This window comes from Urtica dioica, chromosome 8, assembly GCF_054948205.1.
Source record: "Urtica dioica subsp. dioica isolate 48M chromosome 8, U.dioica_male_clone48M_v1_H2, whole genome shotgun sequence".
Taxonomy (NCBI): domain Eukaryota; kingdom Viridiplantae; phylum Streptophyta; class Magnoliopsida; order Rosales; family Urticaceae; genus Urtica; species Urtica dioica.
The window spans coordinates 4,883,062-4,898,458 of NC_142763.1; the positions used below are offsets into that span (position 1 = coordinate 4,883,062).

At 38.6% G+C, this 15,397-nt stretch overlaps 1 protein-coding gene and 1 pseudogene across 1 annotated transcript; one reads left to right on the forward strand and one right to left on the reverse strand.

Annotated features, from left to right (window-relative positions):
• Positions 1-531: 531 nt before the first annotated feature.
• On the reverse strand, positions 532-7,367 carry LOC149387481 (putative 1-acyl-sn-glycerol-3-phosphate acyltransferase 5; annotated as a pseudogene).
• Positions 7,368-7,884: 517 nt separating this feature from the next.
• LOC149387482 (uncharacterized) lies at positions 7,885-12,207 on the forward strand. Its single transcript, XM_089622163.1, has 4 exons — positions 7,885-8,962; positions 9,143-9,647; positions 9,972-10,050; positions 10,636-12,207. Exons 1-4 carry the CDS (start codon positions 7,885-7,887, stop codon positions 12,205-12,207), a joined length of 3,234 nt encoding a protein of 1,077 aa, XP_089478289.1.
• The last annotated feature ends 3,190 nt before the right edge of the window (positions 12,208-15,397 follow it).

The following is a 15,397-nucleotide window of genomic DNA, read 5'->3' on the forward strand; positions in this document are numbered from 1 at the left end:
ATTTATTTTCTGTATAAACTAGTTTCCGAACATGAAAAAGAGTTATAAGAAAGTCAAGCGATAATTGATCACTAGAGGAATAACAGAGCCAACGGTCTTAAGCATCATCACATTTTTTCTTTCTTCATAAAACTGGTTCACTGCATTGATTTTGATTTTTGAATTTATTTTATTTTATATCAACTAGTTTCCGGACATGAAAAAGAGTTGTAAGAAAGTCGAAGCAATAACTGGTTCACTAGAGGAATAACAGAGCCAACAATTTCAAGCATCATCAAACTTTCTTTTCATATATATTCACATGGTTGTACCATAAAAAGTACAGAGACAACACACTACAAGCCCTATGTCTAAGTTCTAACTAAACTATGTACACAGAGCATAAAGCTTTCCAGTCTCCAAACACCAAGTCTAAGGTTGACTACGCATAATGTTAAAAGACCGTACATAAGGGACATAACAGTATTAGACAAAAAAAAAAGGGTAAGGTCTGGGATTTGTCATAGGATATAAAGGAATCGGTGTTTGGGTCTAATCGAGCTTGTCGATTTCGGCTCGACGGAACCAGGTGTTGAATGCGTTAACGAGGTGAGGGCAATCTTCGGCGTTCCGGGTCGAAAAGCTGAGGCATTGTTGCAGCAATTCCTGAGAATCGGACATGGGAAGGGTCGAGATGATTCTCAGGAATGTCTCTTCCAACTCGAGATACATGATTTTGATGTTCGGCGAAAGAGGGAACACATTGTCTTTGCACGCTATCAGTACGGGAAGCCATGATTTCACGAGCTTCTTCCGAACCTGCAATATTCAGACAGAAAGAAAGAAAAACTCGGGCTGTATGACAAAATGGAAAATTTCTAGTGACGTCACAATGATGTCCCTCGAAAAAGTTATCGGCCAGAAAACTTTTGAGTTAAGAGTATGATGAACCAAGTTCACCAGAATATAAATCATCATGTGCCTCCCCATCTATGCAAAGAGTTTGGTCAGTAGAGCAATAAGCCAAACAGGTACAAAAGTCAGATTCTGGTTTCTAATCCTTGAAAACCCAACTAATAATTACAAAAGTCAGATTTTGAAGCTACGTGCTTTGGTTACACTGCTGAAAATATCTTTTCATGCAAGGCTTCACAAATATCCAAAATTTTGGAGCAGGTTAATCAATAAATGGATATGTATATTGCTTATCTAAATTTTTTTGAATAATTTACAAAACTAAATCACATTTGCTAAAACAGGGTACGCAAAAAGATTCCTTGAAACCAATATTCAAGGCCAAAGATGCTATCACTAAAGCGTTCTATGTTAAAGACACGAGATTTGAAAATTCAAGAGGAATGCAACACCAACTCACCGTTAGCCAAGTTTACAAGCTCTCCGAGCTTAATTGTATCGACCAAGAATTGGAGAACAAAGATGATGATCTCTCCCCCGGAACTTCTAGCTCCAACAAAAAACCTAGAATTTGATTGAACTATTTTTTATTTTATTTTAAAAGAACATCATGCATTTTCATTACTTTTCTTTTTTTTCTTCCACATCTTTGCGTTTTAGGATTGCGTGTGTTGATAAAACTATGGGAAATATTAGTTTTATTTATTTGTTTGTGAATACGATACTTGCTTTATAATTCTTATTATGTCTTTAATGTATGTTAGTTTAGAAAAACTGATTAATTTTAAGTTCTTCCTTTTCAAATAAAACTATAATAACCACGTGCGTAGCACGTGTATATATATATATATATATATATATATATATATGTATTATAGTACTCGGGTCTCTTTCCTGACATGAATCGATTACTATAAAATATTTACTGGAATCACATACTAACATATATTATGTCAATCAACATTAGTATACCTTATTATTATTATTACTATGTATATATCATAATAATAATTACTATTGATATTTATATTACTATATCACGTATATGTACACGATAAAAAAAAATAACAATTATTACTATAAAATATATTTTACTATGGTATATATTAGAATAACATATATTATTTTAATCAATATTAGTATAAGTTATTATCTATTTGGAAAAGGTATGTCGTATTATGCATAAATATATATATATGTTACTATTTAATATCTAATACATTTTTTGTAATTTGATTATGTAACTATCAAATTACCCGTTCGCACACCCGTTCGCACACCCGTTCGTCCTCTCTCGGACGAAAACCGAGTCTCCTCAACCACTACTTGTCCCGTTGAACTTCGAGCCCCCAAATCCGTAGGTAATGATACGTTCCTCGAGCCCCCAAAACAATATTTAATTCTTTTTCTATTATTAAGAATGAATAACATTAATACTCTGCAGGTCGGAGCGCCGCCGCAGGACCATCACCTCGAACGGCCTCAGCCCTCGCTCACGCACAACAGCCCTCGGCCCAGCCCCCGGCCCACCCTCGGCCCAGCCGTCGCCGCAGCCCCGTCGTCTCGCAGCCCCGTCGTCGCCTCGGAAAAACGTTGGTTATTTGTAATTATTAATATTTATAGATTATTTAATATTTTTAGATTATTTCATATAGATTAATTAGTAATATATATGAAAATATAACTTTGATTAGATGTTAACACGTTTAATTAATTAATTAATTAGTAACATGTTTAGTTAGATTAATTAGTAATATATATGAAAATAGTAACATGTTAGATTAAATGATAATATAACTTTGATGAAAATAGTCGCATATAGTAATAGTCAATTTTTTTTAATAATGTGTAACATGTTAGATTAGATTAATTAAGTTAAAAGTAATATATTAAATTAATTAGTAACGTGTTTAGTGTAATTTAATGTAATTGTAACATGATTTGTTTAAGTTGATTGCAATTTGTTGAAAATTTGGTTAATTAATTAATTTAATACTTTTTTAGTTAGATTAATTGCAAATGTGGTTAATTAATTACATCGAGTGACAACGATGAATGACTAACACCATGTAATAACCGTAGTCGTCGAATAGTAATTACATAGTAATTAAAAATACTAACTACAATTCATTTTGCAGGATGTCTACTTCAGGTCAGGACCCATCAGGAGGAGAGCGTGACCCCCCGCAGATGCCGAGGAAGAAGCGGGGACCAACGACTGGCGTCGTTTCTGCGAGAGCTCGTGTTGGGACCCCTAGAGCGAACACAGTTCGCTACGATCAGAATGCGCAGGCGTTCTACCAAGACGTCAGGGAGCAAAATCCGTTGATCGGGACGTTCCAAAACCGATTAGGAAACCTGATCAAGAGTACCATTCCAGTCGACCTCCCAGACTGGAATCATGTGTCTGCGCAGAGTGTGGCGGCTCTTATGAACTCGATTCATAACGAGTATAACTTCGTTTATGAACATCCCGAGAGTGGCGAGCTTGTGCCTGCAGATCCTATTCGCAACGAGATTGATATGGCTATCATTCGCGATGCGAAGAGGATGCGCCGTGACCAGAAGTCGAGGTTGTCGCAGCTCTTCTTCAAGACATTTTGCGGGAGTAAGGATCTCGCTAAAAATGAAACTCCCGATGGCTACAACTAGGAAGCCTGGTTGAAAGCAATAGAGACGTTCGACTCGCCGGAGCATAAGGTATGAGTTGAACTTCCGATGATTATTCGAATTTCTTAAAATTAAACTTCACGTATTTATGTCTTGCAGGCGAAATCTCTCCGCAACCGGGGAAAATTCGAAGATGAAGAAGACGAAGGCGAGGCAAGGCTCGCTTAGTTTTTTTGGTCATCGCTCGAGGAACGTAAGTCTCTTAAAATTAATATGTAATATATATGTGATTCATATTTTAATGTTGAAAAATTACAGCGAAGAGAAGATGGGAGTATAGGCTCGGCTTTAGCGATATGGTTAGAAAAACACCAGGACGCTAAGGGATCGTGGACGACGGACTTCGCGAAGACGCAATACGTAAGTTAATTTTTTTTTATTTACTATATTTAATTACTTTATTTCTTCTTATCTGATAAGTTTTTTGTGGTTTTATTTTGAAGGATCAAGTCACCGCCCAGACGATAGATATTTTGCGGCAAGCGGAGGAGCAAAACATCGTGATCTCCCAAGAAGATGCGGAGATGTACGCGATGCCCGATGTTTTGGGAGTGCGCAGAAACTGGGAAGTCGGTTTAGGGTCTTCGATCCCAAGGTCATCGTTGGGTGTTGCCCAAACGCTAGATGGAGGCTCGTCAAGTTCGTCATCTCAGACCGATCCATTGGTTGCCGAGATGCGAGCTCAGATGGATGCCCAACAAGCCGAGCTGCAAGTGATGCGGCAACAGATCGCCTTCCTCAGCCAGCAGCACAACCAGCCTCCCACGACTCCTCAACCTCCGCCTGCATCGCAACCAGGTGGGACGGATCAGCAGACGTCAGGTTCCACGCCGGGTTCTACGCCTGGTTCTATGGATTACTTGCGAGACCGTCCTTACGGAAGCGGCGGAACGAACGGCAGCGCGTCAAGCAGCGGTGGACGAGGACGCGGAAGCGGTTCTCGAAGTTCTGGCAACTTATTCGGTAGAGGAAATTCTACTATCGATAAGTTTTATAAGAAAAAAAAATAGGAATTCATTTTTTCGCTTTTTTTTAAAGAATTTGTATTTTTAATTAAAAATTCTATTTTCAGAATATTATTTCTAATTCATTTAGAATTTTGTTTAATTAATATTATTTGAATTTTTATTTCTAATTCATTTAGAATTATGTAATTCATTTTTATTTTGTTAATTTACTTTTTTAATTTTGTATTTTTTTTAATTGAACAAACATATTCGGTGCGACATTGTCGCACCGAATACCATGGCGCGAACATATTCGGTGCGACCATGTCGCACCCGATATGTATTTACCCGCCAATTCTATAAAATTTGGCAGGAAAATAGGTGCGACTGTAGGTGCGACATGTCGCACCTGAAAGTGTCGCACCTAAAGGTGTAATTATTAGGTGCGACATGTCGCACCCAATACCTTCTGCGACGGGTTATCCGGTGCGACGCTGTCGCACCTAATGTCGCACCTAATAAACTTTTAGGTGCGACATTTGAGGCATTGGGTGCGACATTCGTCGCACCGGATAACGTATTTTGTCCTAGTGTTCCTTGGTCGGGGAACCGACCCCGGGAGCGGAAATCGGAGAGCATTTGGTCCTTGAGACGGAAAGCGTTGACCAGCCAGGCGTTGACTTCTTCCTCAGAGACCGGGATCGAGTCGAGCGAAACGCGCCGGATGTGAATGTGGACTTCTGAAGGAGCTACGCCGTAGACATTGTCCATGAAAGTCGGCAAGCAATGCTTGTATGCGATAGTTATGTCGTAAACTACACACACACACACACAAACCAAGTTCACATATCAAAGAAGAGATTTGATTCGATTAAATATTATCCCGAGTTATTGACAATAAGAACCCTCGAAATTCTTTGATACATCGATGGAAGATGCAAGATTAATGAGACGTAGGGATTGAAAAAACAGTCTAATATACCAAAAAAAATATAAAAAAAATAAAGATGCACCTTAAAAGGTTGAAAGGTGCACCGTTATGCATTCAAGAGACCCGGTAATAATTCATTTCCCCTAAATAATCATTCTCAAACTCTATCTGTAAACTAACTACTCTCACTGATAAGATTAAAGATGTATTTCAGACTATAAACAAGCAACAAACTATTTACTTATCTAGAGTATCATACTCTGATTGATATATGTCATTACAATGTAAATAAAAGATAGGCATAAGAAACCTGAATCGAGAGTTGCTCTGAGGCTATCCAAACAGAGAAAGAAGCCCTTTGTTTTCGGGAGCAAGACATGGTTTAAGACAGGAAGGCCGTTTTGCTCCGCATATTTCTGGCTACGAATGCACTTCTGCTCTCTGCATAAAGTATAACAAATTCAACTTTTTATTCACAATCATAGAGGTTAAGAGTGTAAAAAACTACTATTTGAGTGAGAGAGAGTGATGTAAAAAAGATTTCATATTTACGTGAAGTCGGTGCCTTCGGGGAAAGGAGAGCCAGAGCGGGTCCCTCGGGTCCCGAAAAGACGAAACCATCGCTTTCATCACAGGCTCGTCGATCTCCCACTTCCTCGCGACGGGAACGAACTCCATGACCTGAAACGACCAACCGAACAACGGAAGCTTCATGAGGCTGCTCTTCAAGACGTACTTGATATAACCCACCATCCCTTTTCGCAGCGCCAAGTCCCACAGGTACATCCAATCCACCTCAGTCCCGTGATTCGCTATCAGTAAAACCCGCTCATCATCGTCCCCGTTCCCGAGGGCTTCGCCGGAGAACACGACTCGGGTTCCGTTGATCTTCTCGAAGAGGAACGGCCACAGAGCGATCCACGACCCGAAGAAGAACGAGGTCGCTCTCCGGCTCTGTCGGGTGCTGAGGAATCGGGTTATGACCGCGGTTGCGAACCCGATGTAGACCAACATCATGAAAGCCGTGGAGATGAGGACGACCAAGCACAGGATGCCCCGGATTATCCTGAGCGGAGTCAGAGCGGCGCGGTCGGTTTTGTCGGTCGTTTGAGAAGGGTTTTTTTCTTCCATTGTTCGAATGATCAAGAACCTCGCAGCATTTCTATTGGCACGGGTTCTCTATCTCTTTCTCTCTCTACATATATATGTATACACCTGGAAAAGGGCATTAGAGAGAGACTCCATGCTGTTTGTATTTGATTTATTAATATAAAACTGGAGAACTACTTGGATTCTCTATCTTCTATCTCCAATTTTACAGTGAAAAGACCAATATTGCAAAATGTGGACAAGTATGAATCCCGATTCCAACAATAAGGGATAAAAATGGAAAGAAATCTCCCACTTTATCTTGATTATCATCTACCAAATTCTTTTCAATCAATCTACTACAAAACCCATCAGCTCATTCGTAAAAATCGTAAAAGAAATGAGCTTTTAGATTGGGTTCATAGTCAATTACTTGATTCTGATTGATTAGCAAGAAGGGTAACATTTTTACAATATATAGATCCGACTCATTTTTTTTCATTATTTTTTTTTCTCCACAAAGCACATCTGAAATATCAATGCCAAACAATACCGGGAAGAAATAAAAGGGTATTTTTGCCAAACAAACAAAAAAAAGAGAGTAATTAACTCGTGTTGTATAGTTGCTGAGAATGTAGTGAGTGAATAAAGATCAAATAGCTTGAGGCCATGTTTTTAAGGGCACGGTAAAGTATCGACATAAGAAAAAGGGAAAAAAAAAAAAAAAAAAAAAAAAAAGGAATTACCTTGAAAATCGGAAACTATGTCGAAAAATTTGATGTTTGTTTGAAGTTTGAACGCTTGAGCAGTCGGTTACCACTGTTGGACGGTAGTACCTGCTGAACAAGGCTATCTAAGGATCATATCCGCCTAAAATTACGAAATATGCCACGAATCTAATGAACGAGTTTTAGGAAGAATATTTGAGAATATTTAAGGAGACTCCCATGATCTTAAAATATAAAACAAATAATATTTTTTTTAGAAACATAAAGGGTATTATAAAATATTGAGCGAAGTCGTTTTAGTTGTTTGGTTTATGTTTGTTAGGTAGCGTAGAAAGCAAGTTATTTGTTTGCTTAATTCTTTTTCCTGTCGTTTAACTTTCTTTGTGTAAACGACTTGTCGTTGTTTTACATAGAGTTAGTTAGTTTAGTTTTCACTGTATATATTTCTTGTACTCTGCATTTTTGAATTCAATTAGAAAAGTTCAGTTTTCCTTTTCTTCTTCTTTTCTCTCTGATCTCTCACGAAGCTCATCGTAAAATGGTATAAGAGCTCATCGCTCCGACCAAGCTTTCCTTCGTCTGATCAGATCTTTGATTTTTCCTTTCTCCTTCGTCTCCTCCGACAATGGCTGAAGATCCAACGATCCATAGTTCGGCCACAGGAATTACCTCACGAAGGAATGCTAATGAAGAAACCCTAGATCCCTTTTTTCTTCATCATACAGACACCACAGGTCAGATTTTGGTTACCACAGCTCTCACTGGTGACAATTATCCCACCTGGCGAAGATCGATGAAGATCGCTTTGTCTGTCAAGAACAAATTCGGTTTCGTCGATGGATCTATCCCGAAGCCAAACGCCACTGATATGAATCGCCTCATTTCTTGGACAAGGAACAACGATATCATTATAGCGTGGATGCTTAACTCTGTCTCCAAAGAAATCTCATCGAGCGTCATCTACAACGATTCAACGGCGGCGATCTGGAAAGATCTGGAGGAACGATTCCAACAGAGCAACGCGCCTAGGATCTTTGAACTGAGACGCGCCATCATGAATCTTGTGCAAGATCAGATGACTGTGGGAATGTACTTCACCAAATTGAAGATTCTCTGGGAAGAACTAACCAATTTTAGGCCAGACTGTCCTTGCTCGTGCGGTGGATCGAAGGATCTCATCAATTTTGTGCAAGATGAGTATGTAATGAAATTCTTGATGGGGCTGAATGAGTCTTTTAACAACGTTCGTGGTCAAGTTCTCCTGATGGATCCAATGCCTTCAATCAATAAAGTCTTTGCCATGGCTGTCCAAGAGGAGAAACAAAGATCACTGAGCAATGATGTCCTCGGAGGCCAAGACATCTCCAATTCAGCTGCAATGGCTGTGAAAGATGACCAGAAGAAATCCACTAACAAGAAAGACAAGCCAATTTGCACTCACTGCAAAATTCCTGGCCACACAGCTGACAAGTGCTACAAATTGCATGGATTTCCTCCTGGCTACAAATCAAGATTCAAGTCTAATGCCGCAGAAGGATCCACTGGTCTCAATGAGGTCAGCAACAATGGGGCGACTAGCACCATGAACAACCTATCAGCAGACCAGATACACCAGCTCATCAATGCACTCTCCAACCAGCTCATCATGCCAAAAGCACAGCCTGAAGGCACCAACAACATAAAAATGACCACCATGAGTACAGGTTCTTATTGTTATCTTAACAGCACAGGTTGTACCGTTAAAACTCCTTTTTCTTGGATTCTTGATTCGGGAGCCTCTAGACACATATGTGCACATAAGAGTTTCTTCCATAATTTTAGGAATTTGCATAATTCCACTGTCACTTTACCTAATCATACTATCATCCCTGTTCATCATTTAGGTGATGTTAGGATTGATAAAAATCTTGTGCTGAAAGATGTCCTTTATCTACCTGGTTTCAAATTTAATTTGCTTTCTGTCAGTGCTTTGACTCGAGATTCTCAGGTCACCATCACATTCTCAGATGACGAATTTGTGATACAGGATATCAAGTCCAAGATGAAGATTGGCAGGGGTAATATGATTCATGACCTATACGTGTTGGAAAAGGACAACAATGACTGCATCAACACAGTTACTTCTCAGACATGGCATCATAGATTAGGGCATCTCTCTTATAAGAGACTTGATCTTTTGAAAAACCAGTTACATTTCAATTCCACTAATAAGCTTGTTCCTTGTGATATCTGTCCTCTAGCTAAACAGAGACGTCTTCCGTTTGTATCTCATAATCATTTAGCTAGTAAGACTTTTGACCTCATTCACTGTGATGTATGGGGTCCTTACTCTGTGACATCACATTCTGGTTACAAGTATTTCTTGACTCTTGTGGATGATTGTAGCAGGTTTACTTGGATCTATCTCATGAGGAATAAAAATGATGTTCATCACATTATCCCTCGGTTTTGTTCCATGATAACTAACCAATTTTCTACTACTATTAAACAATTTCGTTCTGATAATGCCAAGGAATTAGTGTTCTTTGATTTTTTTTCCAAGGCAGGTATTGTACACCAATTCTCTTGTGTGGAAACACCACAGCAGAATTCCGTGGTGGAAAGAAAGCATCAGCATCTCCTCAATGTGGCAAGATCCTTATACTTTCAGTCACACATTCCTATTGAGTATTGGTCTGAATGCATTCTTACATCTGTTTATCTAATCAATAGAACTCCTACACCTTTGTTATCTAACCAATGTCCTTATGATATTCTGTTTGGCAAGCCTGTTGATTATGATTTCTTAAGAGTTTTTGGCTGCTTAGTTTTTGCCTCAACCTTGAAATCTCACAGAACCAAGTTCCAACCTAGAGCACGCAAGTGCATTTTCATAGGATATCCTGCAGGTGTTAAAGGGTACAAGTTGTTAGATTTATTGACTCGAGAAATTTTTCTTTCAAGGGATGCAGTGTTTCATGAACATATTTATCCTTTTCATAATCATATGCAAAGACAAGTGCAGGTTGATCCTTTTCCTGATTTGGTACTGCCTATACCATCCAACACCACACATATCCCATATATGGACTCCACTGACCAAGCAATATACTCAAGTCAACCACACACACAAGAGATGATTTCTTGTCCAAGCCATGACTCTGAACATCCGGGCCCACCCTTGGAAGTGGAAGAACCAGTCACTGTTGTTAGAAGATCAGTAAGGCCTAGAGCTCCACCAACACACCTAAAGGACTATCACTGTAACTTGTCACAATCAACCACAAGTGTACTCTATCCATCTCCTCATCATCTATCTAGAGTTCTTTGTTATGATAGTATTTCTACTGCCTATAAATCCTATGCACTATCTGTTTCTGATTATTTTGAACCTCAGTTTTATCATCAAGCTTGTAACTTCCCTCATTGGAAACAAGCTATGACTGAGGAATTAAGTGCCATGGAAGATAACAACACTTGGATTGTTGTTCCCTTACCCAAGGATAAGAAGGCAATAGGTTGTAGATGGATCTATACTAACAAATTTAATGCAGATGGGACTCTTGCCAGGCATAAAGCCAGATTAGTAGCCAAAGGCTACAATCAAAGACAGGGAGTTGACTTTATTGAAACTTTCTCTCCAGTCGCCAAACTGGTGACTGTTAAAGTTTTACTAGCCCTTGCTGCCTCTCAAAACTGGGCTTTAGCACAATTAGATATCAATAATGCTTTCCTAAATGGAGAGCTATTTGAAGAAGTGTATATGGATTTACCTATGGGTTATTCTTTTCAGGGGGAGCAGCAGTATCAGGGTAATAGTCAGCTTGCTGGGAAACCTGTCTGCAAATTGCATAAATCAATTTATGGTCTGAAGCAGACATCCAGACAATGGAACATCACTTTCACAAATGCTATTGTAGCTGCTGGTTTTACTCAGTCCAAATCAGATTACTCTCTTTTTACTAGAGGACAATCTGAAACTTTTGTTGCTATTCTTCTCTATGTTGATGATATTGTAGTTGCTGGTCCTGACACTTCTGTTATTGACTCTGTCAAGACTTATTTACATTCCAAGTTCAAACTCAAGGATCTTGGCCCCTTGAAGTTTTTTTTAGGCATTGAAATTGCCAGGTCAAAATCTGGGATTGTTATCAATCAAAGGCATTACACTCTTCAGTTACTTGAAGATTATGGTTTCCTGGATTCCAAGCCGGTCAAAACCCCAATGGCACCTCGACATACTTTGAATAACATTGATGGGGTTCTCTTAGATGATGTCAAACACTATAGAAGTCTCATAGGACGTCTTTTGTATTTGACCATTTCACGCCCTGATATAACCTATGCAGTTCACTCATTGAGTCAATTCTTGCAGGCACCTCGTGATACACATCTCAGTGCGGTCCATAATCTTCTGCGCTATCTCAAAGGGTCTCCAGGACTTGGTTTGATGTTCCCGGCAGACTCACAGCCGCAATTGAAGGGGTTCTCTGATGCTGACTGGTCAACGTGTCCTGATACAAGACGGTCGGTGACTGGATACTGCATTTTTCTTGGAGGTGCTCTGGTTGCTTGGAAATCGAAGAAACAGCATACAGTTTCACGCTCCTCAGCTGAGGCTGAGTATCGAGCTTTAGCGGCTGCAGCAAGTGAAGTCTTGTGGTTGAAGCAACTTCTCCAAGATTTCAAAGTCCCAGAACAAGGTCCTTCGCTTTTGTTCTGCGACAACCAAGCCGCTGTACACATCGCTGCAAATCCCTCGTTTCATGAACGCACCAAGCACATCGAGGTGGATTTGTACTTTGTCAGGGATCACCTACAACTGGGTGATTTCAAAATCCTACCTGTTCGAACACACCATCAATTGGCCGATGCGTTTACAAAACCACTTCCAGCTCCGGCATTATCTTCAATCATGTCCAAGCTGTCCTTGAAGGATCTCTTTCATCCTTCTTCAAGTCCATCTTGAGGGGGAGTATTGAGCGAAGTCGTTTTAGTTGTTTGGTTTATGTTTGTTAGGTAGCGTAGAAAGCAAGTTATTTGTTTGCTTAATTCTTTTTCCTGTCGTTTAACTTTCTTTGTGTAAACGACTTGTCGTTGTTTTACATAGAGTTAGTTAGTTTAGTTTTCACTGTATATATTTCTTGTACTCTGCATTTTTGAATTCAATTAGAAAAGTTCAGTTTTCCTTTTCTTCTTCTTTTCTCTCTGATCTCTCACGAAGCTCATCGTAAAATAAAACAATGACTGTTTAGTTAAAAATATATACCTGTTTGGTAGTTAACTCAAAAAGTTTTTGTTTTCTATTTTCTAATTTTTGTAGTTGTACTGAAAATTATTTTGCAGTTGTTTTCAAAAAGCTGTTTGGTACAGTTTTCATTTTTGTTTTTGAGAAATTGAAAAAACTGTTTGGTACAGTTTTCATTTTTGTTTTTGAAGGAGAAGGAGGAGAGAAAAGAATAATTTTTTTTTACAAAACACCATTTATTTGTTTTCAGTTTTCTTTACTCTTTGACAAAACAACTTCAAAATTTTTTGAAAATTTTTTCCGAAAAATTAAACCAAACGCAACTTTCACTTTTTTGTTTCAATTTTTTTATCTCAAAAAGTCAAAAACACTTTTTGGAATGAAAACCAAACACAACCGTGATTCTATCTTGAGATGAACTCTTCTAAGTTCTAACTAAAGTTACTAAACAACTTTAGAGAAAGAACACACATTATTAATTCATAAGAAGCCATATTAGTCACCCCTAACATTTAGTTAACAAGTTTATTACTAGACAATAGACATAAACTTAGAGTTAGATGCACCAGACAAGACTTAAAATTTGTTTGAAATAAAAAGTATTTCTCTAAATTTTGGATGTAGTCTTAGTCTTTATATTTGACTTCAATTGAATAGACAATTTCATATTCACAATGTAAACCAACAGCCTCAATTCAGGTTACGGGCGCATCACAGAAGTATGAATGATGTCATGTCATTTACGTCTAGCAATGACGTTGATGAGTTGTCCAACAACTTTAGATCGGAAGGACTTGCTCCTCAAGACCCGGAGTACTCTTTATTTACATATTACGAAGGATCTTCTTCTTACAACGACGAGTACTGTTCACCACAACCTCTCAGCACCGTCGCCAGAGTCCAGCCGCATCCAGATTATCCCCCGTACTCTTGGTGGCAGAGGGTCAGTAATTCTTAAAGTGGTGGTGATGTCTCTCTCGTCGACGGCGCTACGTGGCAGTATGGCTCACTGGGAGTGGGCTTCTGATTGTCTCCGGGGGGACGAAGGCAAAACTACCACTTGAAACTCTGGTCTGGCCGCCGTGATACCACATCTCCCTGCCTGCCGAAACCATCGCCGAGCTCCGAACCCTCTGTCCCCATCATCCACGTACCAAGTTACGCTCGTAGGTCATCATATTCGTTTCCCTCAAATAGTTCATAAGCCCTTATTTCACATTCTTTAATTTTCTATCCATACGATGGTTCCCTCAAATGATTCTTGCCGGAGTTTTTAGACTCAAGGTCTCCGGGGAAGTGCCCTATGATTTACATGTACTACATAAACTCCATTGTTGAGCGATACAAATCCGATTTCTCGAGGAGAGTAGCGTTCACGGAGGTCCATAGGAACTTCATCGGCGATGTAGGTTCGATTCGGAGGGCTAGCTTCCGATTTTCTCGAGGGTTGGGGTTTGATCAAGTACTCACCTTCGCTCTATTTTTATTTTTCTTACTTTGTCAGCATTTTGGATCTTTAACTCAATTGGTTTTGGTTCATTCACAAATTGGTGAATAATTTTTTTTTGTTGCTTTATTGAATTAAATTTCTAATGGACTGCAAATTACTTGTAAAAATAGTTTGGCAATGTATGTGAATATCAGATAATTTAAAGCATCTACAAACAATTGAAATATGAAACTAGTGAATTGACTTGGTATTAAATTTGTAAGAGTATGTAGACAGATATTACTTCAGTCTTCATAATTTTCACCACTAATTTATGCAGTACGTTTTTTACATAGCTGATCCCCTTTCATCTAACCAAGTTTGCATCTAACTTCTGTATTCAAATTGGGGAAACATTGGCGTGTATCAAGAAAAAAGCATGTTTAGAATTTGTTTTGGAATACTTTTGGAATAAAGCAAGTTAGAATTCTTTTTCAAACATGTAGCTGTGAATGTAATTAGCTATTGAAATATGAATTCTTAGATATATGTTTGTGTTATGATACTATAATTACTAGTATCACGCTTTGATGAAAATACTTTAAAGGTGCGAATCTCATCAAACCAATGTCAACATATTATGTCATTTGATAAGATATATGTCAATAAATCGTGTCATTTGTTGAAATAATGTCAATAAATCATCAAATAAATCCAAATTTACTGATATATATATATATATATATATATATATATATATAAACAGATCGTGTCGTTTATGGACATATATATATATATATATATATATATATATATATATATATATCGTGTCGTTTATTGACATATATGTCAACAAAGTGTGTCATTTTTTAAATCATTCCTTGTAGCAATGGTAGAACTCAGCAACTTAATTCCTTGTCTTCAAATTTGAGCTACAAAGTATGAACAACTGCTGGAAATTTTCTGGAAAAACTAATAAAAACTAAGAGAAATGAAAAGTTGTTCTTGATAGAATCTGAAAATCTCATGCCTCATTTTCTTCTCAAAGTGTTGGTCTTTTTAGGGTTGAATGGACTTGTTTTCGGAGCAATCTAGGCCTTCCAATCTCATCCAATGGCTGAGATTCACTACAAAAATCGAAATAAACGAAGCCTGTCAGAATGACCGCGCGCCGCGCTCCTGTTTCTGCGCGCCGCGCGGTCCTTCATTTTGTTTCCGCGCGGTTCGCGCGTAGGACTCTGTGGCTTTTTTGCTGCAAAATTCCCACTCCGCGCGGCGCGCGGAGTTGTCAAAAAAATGTTTTTGACGCTTCTTTTCTTCGTTTTTGCTCCGTTTTGACTCCGATTAGCATATTTTTCCATGTTGAGACCCCAAACACTAGTAAAACCCATATAGACCTGAAAATCCATCAAAAACACTCTAGAGATAATCAAAATCCTTGAGAACTCGTTGGATTTAAGCTCGGGAGATAGGAGTTTACGC

Coding starts and splice junctions, on each gene's coding strand:
- LOC149387482 (XM_089622163.1), top strand. CDS start 7,885: ATGGCTGAAGATCCAACGATCCATAGTTCGGCCACAGGAATTACCTCA. Junction 8,963..9,142: donor AATGACCACCATGAGTACAG/GTTCTTATTGTT, acceptor TTCATCATTTAG/GTGATGTTAGGATTGATAAA. Junction 10,051..10,635: donor TTGATTATGATTTCTTAAGA/GTTTTTGGCTGC, acceptor TTTGAACCTCAG/TTTTATCATCAAGCTTGTAA.